At 48.1% G+C, this 24,208-nt stretch overlaps 1 protein-coding gene across 1 annotated transcript in view; it reads right to left on the bottom strand.

Annotated features, from left to right (window-relative positions):
- Positions 1–24,208, bottom strand: part of MYH9 (myosin heavy chain 9) — a 390,958-nt gene that overhangs the window by 328,947 nt on the left and 37,803 nt on the right. Inside the window, 2 exon segments of the mRNA XM_030206870.1 lie at positions 1,573–1,729; positions 9,076–9,428. Of these exon segments, the coding sequence (XP_030062730.1) occupies positions 1,573–1,729; positions 9,076–9,408 (490 nt within the window). The 5' untranslated portion in view covers positions 9,409–9,428.

Raw genomic sequence — 24,208 nt, 5'->3', positions numbered from 1 at the left:
GCTACAAAATGCTCTTACCTCACCAGACCGAGTCTCCGAGCTCCGGTCATGCTGCACAATCAGACGAAAACCTCTTTTCTGGGATCACAGAGCCAAAGCGCGATGCAACTTTTTTTTTTTTTTTTTAATACGCTGTGAGGAAAGATTGAGGCAACAGCGAAAGAGCCAAATTTCCAACTCCGGAGGATCAGTAGCGTGGGAAAGGCAGGGAAAGGGCGAACCTATGTGCCTGCATCCACAGCGTGGGCAAAGACAGGGACAGGGCTAACCTATTTGCCTTTAAAGTGGGCACCATCAGCCACAACACCCCTGCTACAACTGGCAAAAGCACAGGAGCCACCCCAAGCAGATTTTCTGAAGGAGCTTGAACAAGCTGCAACCACACTGCTGGGGAGATAGAGAATACTGAAGAGGCAGATGGAGCTAGCTGGCCATGAGGCACTATGGTTTTTCAGTGCTCTCTATCTCCCCCTGCTGGTTGATGGACACAACCCACTCGTAATGGATTCATCTGCTTGATGACAAGGCAATTTCTCTGATTTGCTACACATATTAGGAGAAGGAGTCAGTGTCAGATATGAGGAGACAGAGTTGAAGGTTTGGCATACCAACTCCACAGCCTTGCAGCTTACTTTTAACACTGCACAGTGCTCCCTTCACCCTCACTCAGATGCTCCATGCCAACTGGCTGGCAAGTTCTGGGGAGAACACCAACAGATTACTTTGGGATGAATGCAATAAATGACTTATACAACTGCTTGCTAGAAGGTGACCTTGGGATTCAGTCAAAACAGTCCCCACCCCTCTGCCCTATCTTACCATTGCTGGTGATCTAGAGGTTCTGTAGGGCCAGGAACAACTAAGGATCACTTCTTCCTAGACAGCATTACTAGACCACCAACAATTTAAGGAAGGCAAGGGGGCTAAAACAAAGCTAAATTTGGTCAGCTTCTGTTCACACAGGTTAGATTATTATTTATTTATTTTTTTTTTTTTTTTTGGGGGGGGGGGGGGGGGGGGTTAACACTTTGCAAGTTAGTAATAAATTCTGAACACATTCCCTAAACAGCCAATGTAAAAAAACAATTTTATTGGCCACTATTTGTAAGTAGATGTTAAAATTTGAAGCATACACAAGTATAGTATGTCCAAGAATCTATAAAATGCCACCACTGTAGTTTTGGTGCAAGTTCAAGCACTACAGATTAATTCTGTCAAGACAAGCCACTGCTGCAACCTACCAATAGTTGCAAGTGGAAAAGAATCTTGTTTTAGAGCATCATATGACCAATACTACCACCTTTAAGATCACACTGCAGACTGGCAAGAGAATAAGCTGGTAGAGTAATGTTTCACAAAAGCTGCAAAGAATCTAGTAAAATGTTCTCAGCAAACTGCATGAAACAAGACAGGGGATCAACTTGAACCTGAGCCACCCTGCAGCATCAGCACAGGACAGCATGTTTAGCTATGCACCATCTCCCCTCTTTAGCTATTATCTTATAATATTTAATTCACATTGCATCTGTAGCCAGTTGTCACAGTAATCCCATTGATACACTTAATGCTCACCTTGCATCATGCTTCTGTAGGCAGTGTCTGTGATTGCATAGATGTGAGGTGGCATCTCATGTCTCTTTTTGCCTTTGTACATATCCACAATCTCTTCAGAGTAAATAGGTAAATTCTTGTAGGGATTGATGACCACACAAAATAAGCCTGAGTATGTCTGCAGGAAAAAGATGTTTCAAAAATCAGAAAGGAAACTATGTACATAAAAATTTGAAAGGAAAAATGTATATAATTGAAATCTGACTTTCCATTAACAGCGCAAAATAACCAACAAGGCATTCCTACAAAGTGAACTAAAGATGTTGGAAAACAAAATAGAGAACGCTGTACACTTAAAATTACTGTATTTATAAGCATAAGGGAAATTAGGTTCTTACCGTGATAATTTTCTTTCCTTTAGTCATAGCAGATGCAGCCATTACAGATGGGTTGTGTCCATCAACCAGCAGAGTGAGATATAAAGCACACTTTTTTCAGTGCCTCATACCAGCTTGCTCCACTGCCTCTCTTCAGTATTTGAAGCTTCCAAAGCAGTATGGCAAACCGCAATGGGAATAACATAAGCTTTCCTCACAGCAAACGATGGCCCTAAAACAAAGGGCATTAACTCAGAATGGAGGGAATGAAACATCCTCCCGGAGGGCATTAACTCATCCTCCACTGAGACTTACCCGGAGGGAATAAACACATCCTCCAAAACATGAAACTAGAGGGAATTAAGTCATCCTCCTTTACCTGAACAAGAATCCTGAAGACTGTTTTCCGACTTTCTCCCAAGGACGGATTCTCCAGGAAACACGAACAGAACCAGAAATAGATTTACAGCAGATAGCATCAGACAGGGAGGGATCATGGCTGCATCTGCTATGACTAAAGGAAAGAAAATTATCACAGTAAGAACCTAATTTTCCCTTCCTTGTCATCAAGCAGATGCAGCCACTACAGATGGGATGTATCAAAGCAATCCCTAGATAGGGTGGGAGCAACCCACACCACGCGCCAGCACTTGCGCTCCAAAATGTGCGTCCCTCCTGGCAGCCACATCCAGCCTGTAATGTCGGGCAAAAGAGACCTTAGAAGCCCATGTTGCTGCACTACAAATCTCTTGGAGAGAGAGTGCTCCAGTTTCAGCCCAAGAAGAGGAAATTCCTCTAGTGGAATGCGCCTTAAAGGCATCAGGCGGAGGCCGGCCGGCAAGCAAATAAGCTGAAAAGATAGATTCTTTAAGCCAGCGGACAATAGTGGACCTGATAGCAAAACAAACAGTTGATCAGAGGTCCTGAAAAAGAGTTAGTAACTCGCAGATACTGCAGCAGAGTCCTGCGCACGTCCAACAGGTGCAATTGCCCAAAAGATTCTAGAAACTCCTCCTCGACAAAGGAGGGCAAGAAAATAGGTTGGTTTAGGTGAAACGCTGAAACCACCTTAGGCAATAAGGAAGGCACGGTCCGAACCGTGACCCCTGACTCTGAAAACTGCAGAAAAGGGTCTCTACAGGACAGCGCCTGGAACTCGTGACACCCGTCTCGCTGAAGTAATGGCCACTAACAAGATGGCCTTCAGAGTCAAATCTTTCTCTGAAGCACGCCGATGCGGTTCAAAGGGAGCACCCTGAAGGACCTTCAGCACTAGCCCCAGGTTCCAAGCTGGACAAGGTGCACGCACGGGAGGACGGAGCCGAAGCACCCCTCTAAGAAACTGTGCCACATCCGGATGAGCAGCTAAAGACACGCCTTCAACCTTGCCACACAGGGAGGCCAATGCTGCCACTTGCACCCGCAGGGAATTTTAGGTCAAGCCTTTTTGTACACCATCCTGCAAAAAGTCCAGAATCGGCGAGACAGGAGCCCGCAGGGGTGTGATCTCTCTGGAAGCACACCAGACTTCAAACTGGCGCCAAATCCTGGCATAAGCCACGGAAGTGGAACGCTTGCAGGCTTGCAGGAGAGTGGTAATTACTTTATTGGAATAGCCTCTGCCTCTCAATTGCGCCCTCTCAATCGCCAGGCCATAAGACCAAATCGGCCGGTGTCCTCCATGGTCACCGGACCCTGTGACAACAGGTTGGGAACCAGAGGTAACTAAAGGGGATTCTCTACAAGCATCTACATAGTAACATAGTAGATGTCGGCAGAAAAAGACCTGCATGGTCCCTCCAGTCTGCCCAAGACAAACTCATATGTGTATACCTTACTTTGAATTTGTACCTGTCCTTTTCAGGGCACAGACCGTATAAGTCTGCCCAGCAGTATTTCCCGCCTCCCAACCACCAGTCCCGCCTCCCATCACCGGCTCTGGTACAGATCATGTAAGTCTGCCCTCCCCTATCCTAGCCTCCCAACCACCAACCCCTCTTCCCCCCACCTGCTCCGCCACCCAATTTCAGCTAAGCTTCTGAGGATCCATTCCTTCGGAGGTCCGCATACCAAGGCCTCTTGGGCCAATCCGGGGCGACGAGAACCACTTCTCCCGGATGCAGCCGAATCCGCAGGAGCACTCGCCCTATCAAGGGCCACGGAGGGAACACATACAGTAGGCCAGGGTTGAGCCAAGGCATCCAACCCCGCCGCGCGAGGATCTTTCCGTCTGCTGAAGCAGCACGGGACTTTGGCATTGGAGCTTGTCGTCATTAGATCCATCACGGGCTTGCCCCACTTGGCACATATCTGCAGGAATACTTCGTCTGCAAGTTCCCACTCCGCTGGATTGATCTGATGCCTGCTTAGATAATCGGCTTGCATGTTGCTCTGACCTGTAATGTGAGCTGCCGACAGAAACTGTAGATGCAGCTCGGCCCAGTGGCAAATTTGTTCGGCCTGCGCGGCTAGAGCTCTGCACTGAGTGCCGCCTTGTCGATTTATGTAGGCCACTGCTGTCGTGTTGTCCATCATCACTCTGACAGCCAATCCTTCCAGGGTCACTTGAAAGGCCAGAAGCGCCTGAAACACCGCTTTCAACTCTAGGCGGTTGATGGACCACTCCGACTCCTCGGGTGTCCATAGACCCTGGGCATGCTTCCCCTTGTAATGTGCGCCCCAGCCTTTCAGACTGGCATCTGTCACCACTAGGCACCAATCGGGGAGCGCCAGCGGATTTCCTCGCCGCAGCATGCTGTCTGAGAGCCACCACTCTATGCTGAGTCGGGCTGCAGGGAGCCAAGAGAGTCTGCACTGGTAATCCTGAGATACTGGAGACCATCTTTGGAGTAGAGCCTACTGTAGAGGTCTCAGGTGCACTCTCGCCAAGGGCACCAGTTCCATGGTGGCAGTTATCGATCCAAGCAGCTGGACAATGTCCCAAGCTCGCGGGTGGGGCATCCTCAGGAGCAGACGGACCTGATTCTGAAGCTTGCACCGCCTTGCTTGGGAAGGTACACATACCCCGAGGCTGTGTCGAACCTGGCCCCCAAATATTCTAGAGACTGCGAGGGGTCCGGTGACTTTTGGCCAAATTGACGACCCAGCCCAGAGATTGAAGTACTGAGACCACTCTGGCTGTTACATGCTGACTCTCTGCAGCAGAGTTTGCTCGAATGAGCCAGTCGTCCAGGTACGGGTGAACCTGAATACCCTCTCGCCTTAGAAAGGCAGCTACTACCACCATAACCTTCGAAAAGGTGCGGGGAGCTGTGGCGAGGCCAAAAGGCAAGGCCTGGAACTGGAAATGCTTTTCCATCACCACAAACCTCCGAAACTTCTGGTGCGGGGGCCAAATTGGAATGTGCAAGTAAGCTTCTTTCAGGTCCAGAGACGTGAGAAACTCTCCTGGCTGTACCGCCGCAATCACGGAGCGCAGGGTTTCCATGTGAAAATGCCGCACTCTCAGGGACTTGTTTAATTCTTTTAAGTCCAGAATAGGGCGAAAAGACCTTCCTTTTCGCGGCACCACAAAGTAGATGGAGTAGCAGCCGCAGCCGTGTTCGGCGGGAGGTACCGGGGACACGGCCCCTATCTGAATCAGACCTTGTAAAGTCTCCTCTACCGCCGCCTGTTTGGTGGCAGAACCGCATCGGGACTCCACAAACACGTCTCTTACAGGGGCGTCGAATTCTATTCTGTAACAGTCTCTGATCAGGTCCAAGACCCACTGATCTGAGGAAATGTTGGCCCACTCCTCGGCAAAGAGGGAAAGACGTCCTCCGATGACAGGACTCGAGGAGAGGGCCGGCGCACCATTATTGAGAGGGTCGCCCCTGAACTCCAGGCCTTGAGCCAGTGGCTGTGGAACGTTTGTCCGAGCGAAAGGAGTTCCTCTGCTGAAAACGGACACGAGAAGTGAACCCAGCAGAACGCCCCGGGCGGTACCTTCGAGCTTCACGAAAGCGAGGTCTGTAAGAGGAGTGGGCCGCCGCACCCTTAGAGGAAGGCCGAGGCCAATCTTCGGGCAAGCGCTGAGGTTTAGCCTCACCCAGGCCCTTCACAATTTTCTCCAACTCCTCACCAAACAGGAGAAGGCCTTGAAAGGGCAACTTCACCAACCTTTGCTTAGAGGCCATGTCCGCCGCCCAATGCCGTAGCCAAAGAAGACGGCGAGCCACCACTGCTACTGCCATGTGTTTAGCCGAAGCTCTGACAATATAACATAGTAACATAGTAGGTGACGGCAGAAAAAGATCATAAAGGGCGTCAGCAAGAAAGGACAAGGCCGACTCCATCCGCGGAGCCACATCTGAAAAGGGCTCTGCTCCATCACCGGGCTGTTCCACTGCCTGTTGCAACCAATCCAGGCAGGCTCTAGCAGCATAACAACTGCATGCAGACGCCCAAATAGTGAGACCTGCAATTTCAAATGACCGTTTAAGTGCTGATTCCAGTTTACGGTCTTGAATATCCTTCAGGGCAACACCTCCTTCAACAGGGAGGGGAGTTCTCTTTGTCACAGCTGTGACTAGGGCATCCACTTTAGGCATAGCAAAGCGAGCCATATGCTCCTCACTCAGAGGGTATAATTGCCCCATAGCCCTGGAAACTCTCAAAGGTCCCTCGGGGTCAGCCCATTGAGCCGAAATAAGCTCTTGGATGGAGTCCTGCAAAGGAATGGCTTGAGCAGGCTTTTTGGTACTAGCTATCCTAGGATTCACAGAGGAGGCTGTGCCACTGGCAGGGTCCTCAATAGAGAGCCTGCAGGGCATCAGAAATAAGCGCTGGCAGCTCATCATGGTGGAAAATCCTCACCGCAGAGGGATCGTCCAGATCATAGTAACATATTAGATGATGGCAGAAAAAGACCTGCACGGTCCATCCAGTCTGCCCAACAAGATAACTCCTACGTTCCACTTTTTGTGTATACCTTACACCTTGATTTGTACCTGTCTTTTTCAGGGCACAGACCGTATAAGTCTGCCCAGCACTATCCTGGGTCACTTCTGCACCAGACTCTGGCTCCTCAGACCATGAAGGCCTGCCAGAGTCCTCCGAATCCTCGCAGCCCGACCATGGGGGACGGGGGAATGGAGGTGCAGCACTCTCTGAAGGGGAATGAGCCCTTCTGCACTTCATATTCTGCCAATTATCAGAGGGCATACCCAGGCTAGAATCCACCGGGGGGGGGGGGGGGGGGGGGGGGGGGGCATTAGAAGAGGCCCATGCCGGGCTTGTGGGAGAGCTCTTTTAAGCATGTATGCTTTATGCATTAATAAGACAAAATCAGGGGAGAAAAACTCACCCTGGGCACCCGGATCTCTGCCGGGGCTAGTAGCTCCCATATCAGCCTCACTCCGAGGCCTCCCCCCGAGCTCAGGGCTCTCCGTCTCAGCGGAGGTCGCGCCATGTGGTAAATTCAAAATGGCGCCCGCTGCCAGCTCAGAGCGCGAAGAATCGTCGCTCGCCATGCTTGGGCCGGCTCTAACGTCTATACAGCACGATTTACAGAGCCCTGCTGCTGATCTGCGCTTGCCACACTTGGAACAGCGCTTTAGAGTCTCCGCAGCCATCGCCGAAAACGGTGGTAAAATTCAAAATGGCGGTTCGCGCCAAAATCGCTCCGATCGCGGGCCCACCCCAGAGGAGTCAGAAAACACTCTTACCTCACTGGACCGAGTATCACAGCTCAAGTTCCCACAGAAAAAGGCAAGGAAAAACCTCTGTTCCAGCGTCTAAGCGCTTTTTTTTTTTTTTTTTTTTTTTAACGCTGTGAGGCTCAGGTGAGTGGGAAAGGCAGGGAAAGGGCGAACCTATGTGTCTGCATCCACTGTTGGTGGGGAAGGACAGGGAAAGCTAAGCAATGTGTCCACATCCATGGAGGTATGGGTAAGGCAGGGAAAGGGCGAACCTATGTGCCTTTAAAGTGAAGCTGCTATAGCCTCCAACACCCCTGCTAACAACTGGCAAAAGCACAGGAGCAACTTCCAGGCAGATTTTAGATGGAGCTCGAAGAAGCTGCAGCCACTCTGCTAGGGGAGATAGAGAATACTGAAGAGAGGCAGTGGAGCAAGCTGGATGAGGCACTGAAAAAAGTGTGCTCTCTATCTCCCTCTGCTGGTTGATGGACACAACCCATCTGTAATGGCTGCATCTGCTTGATGACAAGGAAAGCTTTTTTTTTTTTTTTTTAACTCACAACGGAGCAGCTTGCTCGTTCGAGCCTAAGGTAATTTTTTTTTTTTTTTTTAAACAGCAGCTGAGAGGTGGGAGGAACTGAAGGAACAAGAAACAAATACAAGGCGGTAAATAAATCCTAAATAAAGCACAACAGAGCTGCTTGCTCGTTCGTGCCTCAGGGAGAGGAAAGGTTTGTTTTTTTTTAAATAGAGGAACAAAAAGAAAAGTGGCTGCCTCTCCCAAAGGCTAAACACCTTTCCTCCGAAAGGGTTAGCCCTTCCCTGCACAGCAAAGGGAGATGGGAGATGGGATGGGATGGGATGGGATGGGATGGGAAGGGAAGGGAAGGGGACCCCCCCCCCCCCCCCGAGTTTAGCACCCCAGAGACTGGAGAAGACAAGACTCCTCTATCTACCTAGCCTCTACAACTAGATTCCCCAGGTACAGAAGGGATTTTTTTTTTTTTTTTAAACTAAAGAGAGAGAGAGGGACTAATGGGCTCACCTCCACCACCTGCTAGAGAGAGAATACTGAGGCTAGGGTCACATGGCCAGGGCTCTTATTGGCTCTCTAGAGTCATAAGTTTCTCAGTCTTCACCTGCTGGAAGGCGTGCACAACCCATCAGTCCAATCCTGGACCAGTCCGGAGGGACGCTAAGGAAAAGCCAGTTTTACTTTTCTATGATTGTATACGAACTGGACAGGCATGTGTGTTGGGGGAAGGGCAACTTTCTGCTACAGAGTTAAGCTATGTCCTTCTACTTCAGCTTATTTTAATTGTAATTCTCTTGAACAAGACTTTAGACATTCTGGATTCTAGAAAATTGCTGCTGCTCCACCTTTATATTAGTCAAGTCATATGCAAATTTGAATAGGCAAAAGTGCTCATCAGAAGTAGAGGTTCACTATCAAACACCTAGTTGAGGGTCTGCTTCATAAGCAATAGACTTAACAGTTTACTCACATATATAAGTCCTGAGTAGTATCTTTCTTTCAAGTTATGCAGAACAGAGGCTTCATTCAGGCATGTCAATTCTGCCATGTCCTCAACTTTAGAGAATTTGGGAGGATTCATTTTCTGGATATCATCTTTGTTCACTTTAATCTTCTTCCCATTCTCCGACAGCTCCACAATAGCCTCTTCTCCAACTTCCTCCTTCAAACTGGCTGCCTGGAAGCCATGTGATTCTGAGGGGACCCATACTAGCTTCTTTGCTGCCCAATCAGCCTGAGCTAGGGGGTTGTTGAGGACATTTTTGTCTACAAAAAGATACTTTTCAGCATCTCTCTGAGCCATGGTGTTTTAATGCTGAAGACCTAGAGAGAAGAGAGTAGAAACACAGTATTAGTAGCCAGTACTGAAATTGTGAATGCAGAAATATTTGAACTGTATTCCAAGATGAAAACATTGAACATTAATTAGAAGTGCTAACTGCTAAGCTAATCTTTAAACAAATCCATATATACCACTGTAACACAGCCTTTGTTTTCTAGTGCAGTTGGAAGATAGAAAAAGTGAGATTTTGGTTACCAATGCAGTTTGAGTCATGTAGCCAAAATACCTCAATATCACATCATAATCAGTCTAACAGCTAGTAATTTGCTATTACTTCTCCAGTCTATTCATAACTTCACATGTATATTGGCACGCACCTCAGAAATGCCTGCATCTAATTGGTTTCATACTGGACAACAGAGATAAAATGGATGTTATTTTGCCAACACTCAACATGCTTCCGAGTTGAATTCTTAAGCAGTTTTTTTATTAAAGCAAAACTGCACTACATCTCTGTAGCAAAAGAAATAGTGTGCAACTGACAAGATACAATTTCTCCACTAATTTCAGCTACCTTTGTATGCCCCTGTTGAAAAGCAGTTAAGACGTTTAAAAGATAGATCAAGGTAGCTGCAAAAAACTATGCACCCATCATGCCAGTACAGAATGACCTACTTAATATACAAGCAAATTAACATTTGTTTTACAGTAGTATAACTCCTGTGCATTTCAGGTCATGTGGATTCTTAATACAAAGGAAGTATAGTTGTTTGCAGGTAACTGCCAAATTTAACAGTTTAACTTGATTGCTGAATGGTAGCCATTAAGGCTAACTGGTACAATGTGGACGACATTAGGCTGGACAGATAGGCAAGTTGGGAAAGACTTCTATGGTCTGTTCCCAAATTGAGAGGGGCCTTCTGACAGTTTTAGTGAATTTGTAGGGCTGACTGGATGGACCGTACAGGGAAAGACTTCTATCGCCTGTTCCCCGATTGAGGTTGGATGGGGCTTCTATAACAGCTTCAGTAGTGAGTTTGTAGGGCAGACTGGAAGGACTGTACAGGTTTTTACCTTTTATCATCTACTATGTTACTCTCAGTAAACACTTTGTGCACATACTATACCATTAAGCTGTGTTAGATATAGCATTCTGTTAAGCAGCAGCAATTAAACCAAAAGTTTGTGGGTTGGGGTTTTTTTTTTTTTTTTTAATGAAAAAAAAGGTTTAAAAGTTAAACTTTTCACAAGGACAATTTGTTCTCTTCAGCAAGCCTCTACCTACAACACCACCTCAATGACTGCTTAAGGTATGTGAAAATCACCAGAACATAAGAATTGCAGCCTGGTAACAAGATTAAACATAATAAGCAAATGTAACAATTCTGGAGCAAAACTCAAGACTATATAGGAAAGCAAAAGCAGGTGCAAGACAATATGTAAGTGTGATAGAAAAAGTACTTTGGACACTAGCTTTGCTCCTAGAGATATCCGATGCTCTTGTTCAGGACAGAACTACTGGCTATAAGCAGCAGCACTGCCCCACAAGAGGCAGATTCCTTAAAAACTGAATGCAACTATTTAAAAAAATAAACTTTTATGAGCAACAAGTTCTGCTTTAAATTTTACTTTAAATTGCCATCTAGTCAAATCAAATCTTATGTACTGCCAATCTCCCCTTTCCAGGGCTCAATGCAGAGTACAAAATTTACAGGAAATACAATTCAAAAGTCAGTTAAAACCTACTTTAACTTATGAAACAGGAAAGTTTTTAACCTTCTAAAACTAGCTATATTCTGTCCTAATAAAAAAAAAAAAAAAAGAGGAAAGGTGTTCCATAAGGAAATTTTGGAATGCCCTCCTGCGGGAGGTGGCAGAGATGAAAACGGTAGTGGAATTCAAACATGCATGAGATAAATACAAAGGAATCTTGTTTAGAAAGAATGGATCCACGGAATCTTAGCGGAGATTGGGTGGCAACACCGGTAATTGAGAAGCAAAACCAGTGCTGGACTTCTTCTACCGTCTGTGCCCTGATCTGGATGGGCTCGAGTATAAATTTTAAGGGGCTTCAACGTTAACTTCAGAAATTTTAGTACAAGAACAGTGCTGGGCAGACTTCTACAATCTGTGCCCTGAGAATGGCAAGGACAAATCAAACTCTGGTATACACAGTAAGTATTGCATACCATGTATGAGTTTATCTTGTTGAGCATAGTAGATGGACCGTACAGGTCTTTATCTGCCATCATTTACTATACATGTAACCCCTAACACAGAAAAAAAAAAACAACGGATTTTCTGAAGAGAGGCTCTTATAAAAATGCAGACAAAAATCAAGTAAGCAAACGGACAGAGCAACCGATAAGTGGTATCATATTAAAACAATTCAGATGTAAATCCATGCAAAACTTGAAAGAGCAAACAAGCTACCTTAAACAATTCTCTCAACAGGGAGCCAATGCAACTTGGCAATATGAGGAAACAATTTTAGCAAAGATACTTACCTGTAGCAGGTATTCTCTGAGGACAGCAGGCTGATAATCCTCACAAGTGGGTCAGCGATGCGCGCTGGCCCGGGAACCAGCATTTCAAATAGCAAAAACTTTGCTAGTTGACTGTACATGCGCAGAGTGCTTTCCAGCCCGCCACACAGCCGCACTCCTCAGTTCAGTCAAGGAGAGAGAGAAGAGAGACAACAACTTCAAGGGGATGTGGACGGGCTTGTGAGGATTATCAGCCTGCTGTCCTCGGAGAATACCTGCTACAGGTAAGTATCTTCACTTTCTCTGAGGACAAGAAGGCTGAATAATCACCACCAGTGGGATATCCCTAGCATCCAGGCTCACTCAAAACAAACGTTGGTCAACTGGGCCTCGTAACGGTGAGGACATAACACAGATTAACCTGAAACTATATACAAACTAACAGACTGCAGCCTGAAACAGAATAAAACTGGCCTATGGGGGGTAGAGTTGGATTCTATACCGCAAACAAGTTCTGCAACACCAAATGCCCAAACCCAGTCGGGTGTCCTGCTCAAGGCAGTAATGAGATGTGAATGTGTGGACTGAAGACCACGTCGCAGCTTTGCAAATCTCTTCAAAGGAGGCTAAGTGAGCCACCGACGCAGGCATGGCTCTGACATAAGCCATGACATAGCCCTCTAAAGTCCAGCTTGGGCATATGTGAAGGAAATGCAATCTGCTAACCAAATGGAAATGGTGTGTTTACAGATGGTGACTCCCCTCCTGTTGGGATCAAAAGCAAAAAACAACTGAGTGGACTGTCTGAAGGGCTTTGTCTGCTCCATGTAAAAGGCCAACAGTCTCTTGAAGTCCAAGGTGTGCAAGCTGCTTTTGCCAGGGTGGGCATGAAGACAGGGGAAAAAAATGTTGGCAAGACAATCGACTGGCTCAGATGGAACTCAGATACCACCTTCGGCAGGAACATAGGGTGCGTGCGGAGGACTACTCTGTTGTGATAAAACTTAGTATAATGTGCACCTACTACTAAGGCTTGAAGCTCACTGACCCTATTAGCTAAAGTAACAGCCATCAAGAAAATGACCTTCCAGGTCAAGTACTTCAGATGGCAGGAATTCAGTGGCTCAAAAGAAGTTTTCATTAGCTGGGTGAGAACGACGTTGAGATCCCATGACACTGACGGCGGTCTGACTGGGGGCTTTGACAAGAGCAAACCTCTCATGAAGTGAACAATTAAAGGCTGTCCAGAGATAAGCTTATCTTCTACACATTGATAAGCACTAATTGCACTTCGGTGAACCCTTACGGAGTTGGTCTTCAGACCAGACTCTGATAAGTGTAGAAGGTATTCAAGCAGGGTCTGTGTGGGACAAGAAAGGGGATCTATGGCCTTGCTGTCACAGCAGATGGCAAACCTCCTCCATTTAAAAGACCACCTCCTTAGTGGTACCTTTCCTGGAAGCCAGCAAGACCCGGGAGACACCCCCCAAAAGACCTAAGGAAGTGAATTCTAGGCTCTCAACATCCAAGCCATAAGAGCCAGAAACTGGAAGTTGGAATGTAGAAGCAACCCCTCGTTCTGAATGATGAGGGCCAGAAAACACTCCAATCTCCACAGTTCTTTGGAGGACAACTCCAGAAGAAGAAGGAACCAAATCTGGCACAGCCAATAAGGCACAATCATAATTCCGTGGTCTTGCTTGAGTTTCAGCAAAGTTTTCCCCACCAGAGGTAAGGGAGGATGCGCATACAGAACGCCTCTTCCCCAATGTAGGAGAAAGGCATCAGACGCTAGACCACTGTGGCCCTGAAGTCTGGAACAGAACTGAGGGACCTTGTGGTTTAGTTGAGTGGCAAAGAGATCCACCAAGGGGGTGCCCCACGCTCCTAAGATCTCGCAGGCTACGCCCATATTTAGCAACCACTCGTGAGGATGCATTACCCTGCTCAGCCTGTTGGACAAATTGTTGCTTACACCTGCCAGATAAGTGACTTGGAGATACCTGCCGTGATGGCACACCCAAAGCCACATCCAGATAGTTTCCCGACACAGAGGGTGAGATCCGGTGCCCCCCTACTTGTTGATGTAGTACATCACAACCTGATTTGTCTGAATTAAGATAATTTGGCTGGCTAGTCAATCTCTGAAAGCCTTTAGCGTGTTCTAGATCGCTTGGAGCTCCAGGAGATTGATCTGAAGATCTGTTTCCTGGGGGGGGGGGGGGGGGGGGAGACCAGGCTTCCTGAGTGTGAAGCCCATCTATATGAGCCCCCCAACACAGGAGAGATGCATCCATCATCAGCACTTTCTGTGGCTGAGGAATTTGGAATGGGCGTCTCATTGTCAAATTGGATCGAATCATCCACTACTGAAGAGAATGTGTAAAGTTGGAGGACACATGGATGACATCTTCTAGGTTCCCCGTAGCTTGATGCCACTGAGAAGCTAGGGTCCACTGAGCAGATCTCACGTGCAGACGTGCCATGGGCGTAACATGAAGGCCATCCATGTGCCCCAAGAGTCTCAACATCTGCCGAGCTGTGACTTGCTGAGACGCTCAAACCTTGGACACTAGGGACAGAAGGTTGCCTGCCCGGGTCTCGAGAAGATAGGCTCGATCCGTTCTTGTGTTGAGCAAAGCTCCAAGGAATTCCAATTTCTGAACCGGAGTGAGATGGTACTTGGGGTAATTTATTATGAACCCTAGTAGTTCCAGCACCTGAATAGTCATCCGCATGGACTCCCAAGCAGCATCCTCCGAGGTGCTTGGGAGTCCAATCATTGAAATAAGGTGTTTAGTATAGAGCTGTCTGGTTTTGCACAGATCAGCCAGCCTTTTTTTAAATCTTTTTTTATTCACAAGCAACACGGAATAAATCAGAGGCATAACTGCACCATTACAATGAATGCAAGGAGTAAAAAGTATACAGCATGTATAAAGAAACTATACAAAAAATATATAATAAGTCTAAACTATGCTCTCAGACCTAGCCGAGCCACTTGTTATTTTTATTTATGGAACCAAACACCCCTGGACATTAACAAATTAAAAAGAAAAGAAAGAAAACTAAGAAGCTGAGGCAGAGTCAAATTCAGAGTCATTGGGTGTGGTGAGTAGCAGCTTCACACAATGCCTCCAAAGATTCCCATATTCTCAGCAGACACTCGACGGCTCTCCCAATCAGCCATCTGCTTCAGATTACTATACCACTGCCCCAGAGACGGGACTGACGTATCAGCCCAATGTCTTATGATTGCCCTCCTGGCTAAAATTAACCCCAATAGAGCAAACTTAAACTGGTAATTGGTAAGACCTTGCCGCAAGAGATCTGCATCTGACCCCTTAAGCAGACCTCCATATGACCACTCGAGGGCAGTGTCTAATACAGTCTCCAGCAATGCAATAACCCCCGACCAAAGTTTCTGAAGAACTGCATTCCAAGAAGCTGTGCGTTAGGGAACCCCTGCCCACATCTGGTACAATCATCAGATTCCCAGAGACCCATGGCTTTCCCTTTGCTTCTAGTAACATATGCGTTGTGTAAAATTTTATACTGAATCTCCAGCAGGCCTCCATTTGGGGTTACCCACACAGCTAAGCTAAAGCATCTAGATAGCTCGTGTGAAGACCTCTGTCCCCAGACGTGTAACTCCAGTTCGCTGCTAGCACTGTAAAAAAAAAAAAAGGGGGGGGGGGAAGGCCTACATTCCTTACCTAATTTATACAAAATAGAGAAAGTTTGTTTTGGCTAGCAGGTAGATGCAAAAAGACTTTATCCAAGGCAGTGAAGCACATCCTGTGCCAGATGCTCTTTGCAGGGAAAGAACGTAGTGCCCAAGCTGCAAATAAGAGTAAAACTATTTCTCCATGAAAGGACAACTGCCCTGCCCCAAAGTGATGAACTGTCCCACATAAATAAATCCTGATAAAATATCTGCACCCCTCTCTGGCCCACAGGGCAAAAGGAGACCCTTCCTAACTAGCGATAAAATCAAGATTTTGAAGCAATTCCAAAAAAGGAGATGGGAAAATTAGGTTCTTACCTTGGTAATTTTCTTTCCTTTAGTCATAGCAGATGAATCCATTACGAGTGGGTTGTGTCCATCAACCAGCAGGGGGAAATAGAGAGCACTGAAAAACCATAGTGCCTCATGGCCCGATAGCTCCATCTGCCTCTTCAGTATATGAAGCTTCCAAAGCAGTGTTACACCGCAAAGCATAACAACATGAAATTTCCTCACAGCGGATGAACGCCCCTAAACTGGAGCTATAAGTCAAAGGAGGGAATAAACTCATCCTCCTGTAACTGAACAGAAATCCTGAAGACTGTTTTCCAACTTCTCCCAATGAGGAAACATATCTACAGGAAAAACTGAACATAAAAGTAACATGAATCGTATAAATCACTACTGAGGGAGGGCTCATGGATTCATCTGCTATGACTAAAGGAAAGAAAATTACCAAGGTAAGAACCTAATTTTCCCTTCCTTGTCATCAAGCAAATGAATCCATTACAAGTGGGATGTATCAAAGCAATCCCTAGATAGGGTGGGAACAAGCCATACCACGCGCCAGCACTTGTGCTCCAAAATGCGCGTCTCTCCTGACAGCCACATCCAGCCTGTAAAGTCGGGCAAAAGAGAGCTTCGAAGCCCAAGTATTGCAGATATTGCAACAGAGCCCTTCACACATCCAGAAGGTGCAACTGCCCATAGGCCTCTGGAAACTCTTTAGAAAAGGAGGGCAGGAAAATAGGCTGGTTTAGGTGAAGCGCTGAAACCACCTTAGGCATGAAGAAAGGCACCGTACGTACCATTACTCGGGACTCGAATTGCAGAAATGGGTCTCGACAGGACAGCGCCTGGAGCTCAGATACCCGTCTCGCCGATGTCACGGCCACCAAAAAGACCGTCTTTAAGGTCACATCCTTTTCCGAAGCTCGCCTAAGCGGCTCGAAGGGCGAACACTGGAGGGCCTTTAAAACTAACCCCAGGTTCCAGGCCGGACATGGGGCCCGCACAGGAGGACAGAGCCGAAGCACGCCTCTAAGAAACCGTGTCACATCCGGGCAAACAGCCAGAGAGAGGCCAGCGACCTTCCCTCGAAAACATGCTAAGGCTGCCACTTGAACACGCAGGGAATTATAGGCCAAGCCTTTTTGTAAACCATCCTGCAAAAAGTCAAGTATCGGCAAGACAGAAGCCCGCATGGGTGTGATCGCTTTTAGAAGCAAACCAAGCCTCAAATTGGCACCAAATCCTGGCATATGCCACAGAAGCAGAACACTTGCGGGCCTGCAGGAGAGTGGAAATGACTTTACTGGAATATCCCTTGTCTCTCAATTGCGCCTTCTCAATTGCCATGCCGTAAGACCAAAGCGGCAGGCATCCTCCATGGTCACCGGGCCCTGTGACAACAGGTTTGGTACCAGAGTTAACGGCAGGGGATCCTCTACCAGCATCCACCGGAGGTCCGTGTACCACGGCCTCCTGGGCCAATGAGAACCACCTCTCCTTGGTGGTGCTGAATCCGCAGGAGTACTCGCCCTATTAAGGGCCACGGAAGGAACACATACAGGAGGCACTGAGGCCAGGGTTGAGCAAAAGCATCCAACCCTGCCAAGCGAGGATCTCTCCGTCTGCTGTAGAAGCACGGGACTTTGGCATTTGTGCTTGATGCCATAAGATCCATTACGGGCTTTCCCCATTTGGCACATATCTGCAGGAATACTTCATCTGCTAGTTCCCACTCTGCTGGGTCGATTTGATTCCTGCTCAGATAATCGGCTTGCACGTTGCTCTGACCTGCAATATGAGCTGCTGGCAGAAACTGCAGATGAAGCTCGGCCCAGTGGCAAATCTGCGCAGCCTGCGCTGCTAGTGCTATGCACTGAGTGCCTCCTTGGCGATTTACGTAGGCCACTGCTGTCGTGTTGTCCGACAGAACTCTGACAGCCAATCCTTCCAGGGTCAAATGAAAGGCCAGAAGCGCCTGGAAAGTCGCTTTCAACTCCAAGCGATTGATGGACCACTCCGACTCCTCAGGTGTCCAAAGACCCTGGGCATGCCTTCCCTGGCAATGTGCACCCCAGCCCTTCAGGCTGGCATCTGTTACCACCAGGCACCAATCGGGGAGCGCTAGTGGCATTCCTCGCCACAGCATGCTGTCTGAAAGCCACCACTCCATACTGAGCCAGGCCACAGGGAGCCACGTGAGTCTGCATTGATAATCCTGAGATATTGGAGACCATCGTTGAAGCAGGGAACACTGCAGAGGTCTCAGGTGCGCTCTCGCCCAAGGCACCACTTCCAAAGTGGCTGTCATCGACCCCAACAGCTGGACTATGTCCCAAGCTCGCGGGCGAGGCATCCTCAGGAGCAGACGGACCTGGTTCTGAAGCTTGCACCGCCTTTGCTCAGGTAGGAAGACCATCCCCGAGGCTGTGTCAAACCGGATCCCCAAATATTCTAGAGATTGAGGGGGTGGGGTCAGGTGACTTTTGGCTATATTGACGACCCAGCCCAGAGATTGCAGTACTGAGACCACTCTGGCTGTAACCTGATGACTGTCTTCTGCAGAGTCTGCTCTGATGAGCCAGTCTAAGTACGGGTGAACCCGGATACCCTCTCGCCTGAGAAAAGCAGCTACTACCACCATTATCTTGGAAAAGGTTTGGGGAGCTGTGGCGAGGCCAAAAGGCAAGGCCCGAAACTGGAAATGTTTTCCCATCACCTCAAAACGCAGAAACCTCTGGTGCGGGGGCCAAATTGGTGTGTGCAAGTAAGCTTCTTTCAGGTCCAGAGACGTGAGAAACTCTCCTGGCTGTATGACAGAGTGCAGAGTTTCCATGTGAAAATGCCGCATGTTCAGAAACTTGTTTACTTCTTTTAAGTCTAGGATAGGCCAAAAAGACCCTCCTTTTCACGGCACCACAAAGTAAATGGAGTAACAGCCAGAGCCGCATTCGGCAGGAGGCATGGGGGAACCGCCCCTATGTGAATCAAGCCTTGCAAGGTCTCCTCTACCGCCACCCGTTTGGCGGCAGAACCGCATCTGGACTCCACAAACACGTCTCTTATCGGGGCATTGAATTCTATTCTGTAGCCTTCTCTGATCAGGTCCAAGACCCACTGATCTGAGATAAACACCATCTCTCCTACTGTCACCCCCCCCCCCCCCCCATATCCTCAACCTCTCTCTCTCTCCACTGCAACTGTCCCTGACACCTTCAAGCATGCTGTAGTCGCACCACTCCTCAAAAAACCATCACTAGATCCTACCTGTCCTTCCAACTACCGCCCCATCTCCCTCCTACCCTTCCTCTCCAAGAGATACTTGAACGCGCCGTTCACAGCCGCTGCCTTGATTTTCTCTCCTCTCATGCCATCCTCGATCCGCTGCAATCCGGTTTTTGACTTCTACACTTGACAGAAATGGCACTCACTAAAGTCTGTAATGACCTGTTCCTTGCCAAATCCAAAGGTCACTGCTCCATCCTCATCCTCCTCGACCTACCCCCCGCTTTTGACATTGTCAATCATAATCTACTCCTTGCCGCACTATCCTCATTAGGATTCCAGGGCTCTGTCCTCTCCTGGTTCTCCTCTTATCTCTCCCACCATACCTTCAGAGTACATTCTCATGGATCTTCATCTACCCCCATCCCGCTCTCTATTGGTGTTCCTCAGGGATCTGTCCTTGGACCCCTATTTTTCTCAATCTACACCTCTTCCCTGGGCTCGCTGATCTCATCTCATGGTTTCCAATATCAACTTTATGCTGACGACACCCAGCTTTATCTCTCCACACCTGACATCACTGCTGAAACCCAGGCCAAAGTATCAGCCTGCTTATCCGACATTGCTGCCTCGATGTCCAACCGCCACCTGAAACTGAACATGGCCAAGACCGAACTCATTGTCTTTCCACCCAAACCCACTTCTCTCCCTCCACTCTCTATTTCAGTCGATAACACCCTCATCCTCCCCGTCACATCCGCCCGCAACCTCTGAGTCATCTTCGACTCCTCCCTCTCCTTCTCTGCGCATATCCAGCAGACAGCCAAGACCTGTCGCTTCTTTCTCTATATCAGCAGCAAAATTCACCCTTTCCTCTCTGAGCACACCACCTGTACTCTCATCCACTCTCTCATTACCTCTCGCCTTGACTACTGCAACCTACTCCTCACTGGCCTCTGTTGGAGGAGGCGGAAGGCCTCCAATTATTTAATATACAGAATTAATTCCTCATATTTTTGGACAGAGAGAAATGGAGGTTTCTCTCTTTCTAATCATGGGAAAAGCTTGCTGGAATAGCAATTTACTCTTTACCCCTCCTCTTGCCAAGTCAGGTAATTGAACCTGATTGCCCACGATCTCTACCACTGAATATGGTCAGGCCTCAGGGAATTCAGGAGACAGAGTTCTTTCCCATGTCCTTTGAGGTAAGGCCACTTCAAAGACCCTTTTTTTGTTGTAACTATAAGAGGACATAACACAACACCTTGCAGAAGACTTCTTTCCCTCCTAGAACAATAAGATCAAACACTATATCTCCCTGACAGACAGATCTCTGGAGTCAACAGCAATAGTTCTATTACGCATCTCTTTGAACATAAGAAAATCTATGTTATGACAAACACAGGGTCTGAGCTGGCAGAGAGAAATGTAACACCTCTAAAGGGAAGCAGCTTTAACTCTTGTCTTTAGAATAAGAATTACCTGGGCTGTCAGAGGCTTGAAACATATCACCTCTATAGGAAAGTAATTAACTCTTGTCTCCTCTTCTTAGAATTAGAATAAAAATAAGAATAAAGGGATATACTAAGATAAATGAATCAAAGGTTCTGACAAATATATTCTTGTGTGAGAAAAGCTGTAAAGATGAATAGAAGAGATATAATGATCCAAAACATTTGGACAACAGACCAACTGCATCTTCAAAGAAAATGCAAACAGATGCTATGTATTTCTTTATTGACAGGATATCCTGACTGTAAGATGCTAATTAAGGTGGTGAGAGAAACCCTCCTCCTTCTTGTGCTCCTTTTGTATTGAAAGGGAAAAGAAACCCTATATAATATTTCTCTGTCAGATAGGAGAGTGGTCAGTGTGCAGCGCTCTTAGTCTCACGCCAGAGAACTGAGAGACTGCCCTGACCACTTTCCATTGTAATTTCATTTCTGTATATGTTCTTCTCTCTGTACTATACCTATAACTATTTCTTATTGTTTATCCTAATCTTTGGATAAATAAATAAACCTGTGTTTTCCCCCAAAAGGAAGCTTCCTTTGCTCTTTTTCTTTTGTTATTGTCTTAATAGGCTTAATCCAGCTGTCAGAGTTTCTAAGATACCAGTTGACAGGATTTGTCTGCGTAGTACTGCTGGCCTGATTGGACTCCGGGGCGCAGCAAGAACAGGCGCAAACACCTCCCACTTAACCATCTATCCCCCCTTCAATCCGTTCAGAACTCTGCTGCGCATCTTATTTTCCGCCTAGACCGATATGCTCATATCACCCCTCTCCTCAAGTCACTTCACTGGCTTCCAATCAGGTACCGCATACAATTCAAGCTTCTCTTATTAACCTACAAATGCACTCAATCTGCAGCCCCTCATTACCTCTCTACCCTCATCTCCTCTTGCGCTCCTACCCGTAACCTCCACTCACAGGACAAACCCTTCCTCTCAGTACCCTTCTCCACCACCGCCAACTCCAGGCTCCGCCCTTTCTGCCTTGCCTCACCCTATGCTTGGAAACTACTCCCTGAGCCCATACGCCAAGCCCCCCTCCCTGCTCATCTTCAAATGCTTGCTCAAAGCCCACCTCTTCAATGTCACTTTCAGCACCTAACCATTATTCATCTATTCATGAAATCTAGACGGCCCCAATTTGATTGACTGCACCTTTTTGTCCTTTAGATTGTAAGCTCCTTCGAGCAGAGACTGTCCTCTGTGTTAAATTGTACAGCGCTGGGCAACCCTGGTAGCGCTTTATAAATGTTAAGTAGTAGTAGTAGGTAATCTTGGCCCACTCCTCGAGAAAGGGAAACTCGTCCTCCTATCACAGGACTCGAGGAGGGGGCTGGCGCACCATCATTGAGAGGGTCACCCTTGAACTCCAGGTCTTGAGCCTGCTGCTGCGGAACGTTTGTCTGAGCGAAAGGAGTTCCTCTGTTGAAAACGGGCACGCGAAGTGAACCCAGCAGAACGCCCCGGGCGGTACCTTCTAGCTTCACGGAAGCAAGGTCTGTAAGAGGAGGGAACCGCCTGACCCTTGGAAGAAGGCCGCGGCCTATCCTCAGGTAAGCGCTGGGGTTTGGCATCCCCCAGGCCTTTCACAACTTTCTCCAACTCCTTACCAAACAGAAGGCCTTGAAAGGGCAACCACCAACCTTTGCTTAGAGGCCATGTCAGCTGTCCAATGTAACCAAGCGAGGCAGGCTCGGGCAGCGTAGCAGCTACATGCAGACGCCCGTAAGGATAGGCCTGAAACTTCAAAGGACCGTTTCACAGCTGCCTCCAGGCGACGGTACCGCATGTCCTTCAGGGCAACTCCTCCTTCCACTGGCAGGGTCGTTTTCTTTGTCACAGCCGTGACCAGGGTATCCACTTTAGGCACTGCCAAGCGCCAAATGCTCCTCACTTAGAGGGTATAATTGCCCCATAGCCCTGGCGACTTTCAAAGGCCCCTCGGGGTCAGCCCATTGAGCCATGATAAGCTCTTGGATGGAGTCATGCAAAGGAAAGGCTCGAGCAGGCTTCTTAGTACTTGCCATCCTCAGATTACCGGAGGAGGTCTCAGTACTCCCAGGGTCTTCTATAGAGAGGCCCTGCAAGGCATCAGTAATAAGCGCTGGCAGCTCATTGCGGTGGAAAATCCTCACCGCGGAAGAATCATCTGGATCCGGTGGCAATCCTGCACCTTCTTCTGGCTCTCCAGACCACGAAGGCCTGCCAGACCCCTCAGAGTCCTCACATCCTGACCACTGGGGGGGGGGGGGGGGGGTGCACCACTCTCTGAAGGGGAATCCACCCTTCTGCGCTTGTCTTGCGGCCATCTGTCAGGGGAAAACGCGCCTGACGGTAATCCAAGGCCAGACTCCACTGGAGGGGATACAGAAAGCAGGGCTGCAGGGGACCCCTGCGGAAGAGCTATTTTCAACATGTATGTATTATGCAGCAATAAAACAAATTCAAGGGAAAATGGCTCACCCTGGCCTCCTGGTTCCAGTCCGGGGGAAACAGCTCTTATTAGCCTCCACACGAGGCGCCCCTCCAGGCTCAAACCCCTCCGCCTCAGCGGGGGTCGCGCCATGCTGTTCCAAAATGGCGCCCGCTGCCAGCTCCACGGAGCGGGAAGGACCATCGCTCGCCATGTTTGGGCCGGCTCTACCGTCTGAAAAGCACGCCTTAAAGAGCCCCGCTGCAAATTTGCGCTTGCCACAAACGGAACAGCGCTTTACTTTCTCAGCAGCCATCGCAGAAAGCGGCAGAAATTCAAAATGGCGGATTCGCGCCAAAATCGTCCCGAACGCGGGCCCTCCCCGAAGGAGCTACAAAATGCTCTTACCTCACCAGACCGAGTCTCCGAGCTCTGGTCATGCTGCACAATCAGATGAAACCCTCTTTTCTGGGATCGCAGCGCCAAAGCGCGACTATTTTTTTTTTTTTTTTAACGCTGTGAGGAAAGTTTGAGGCAACAGCGAAAGAGCCAAATTTCCAACTCCAGAGGATCAGTAGCGAGGTAAAGGCAGGGAAAGGGCGAACCTATGTGCCTGCATCCACAGCGTGGGCAAATAGGGCTTGCCTATTTGTCTACTTCCACATCGGGGGCCGGGTAAGGCAGGGAAAAGGCTAACCTATTTGCCTTTAAAGTGGGCACCATCAGCCACAACACCCCTGCTACAACTGGCAAAAGCACAGGAGCCACCCCAGGCAGATTTTCTGAAGGAGCTTGAACAAGCTGCAACCACCCTGCTGGGGAGATAGAGAATACTGAAGAGGCAGATGGAGCTAGCTGGCCATGAGGCACTATGGTTTTTCAGTGCTCTCTATCTCCCCCTGCTGGTTGATGGACACAACCCATTCGTAATGGATTCATCTGCTTGATGACAAGGAAACAAACATTTGGGCGGACTGTCTGAAGGGGCTTGTCCGCTCCACATAGAAGGCCAATGCTCTCTTACAGTCCAATGTGTGCAACTGACATTCAGCAGGGCGGGTATGAGGACAGGGAAAGAATGTTGGCAAGACAATTGACTGGTTCAGATGGAACTCTGACACCACCTTCGGCAAGAACTTAGGGTGAGTGCTGAGGACTACTCTGTTATG

The sequence above is a fragment of the Microcaecilia unicolor genome, chromosome 1 (genome assembly GCF_901765095.1).
Source record: "Microcaecilia unicolor chromosome 1, aMicUni1.1, whole genome shotgun sequence".
Taxonomy (NCBI): domain Eukaryota; kingdom Metazoa; phylum Chordata; class Amphibia; order Gymnophiona; family Siphonopidae; genus Microcaecilia; species Microcaecilia unicolor.
Note: the sequence above shows the minus strand (reverse complement) of the source record. Positions and strands in the feature narration are given on the sequence as shown.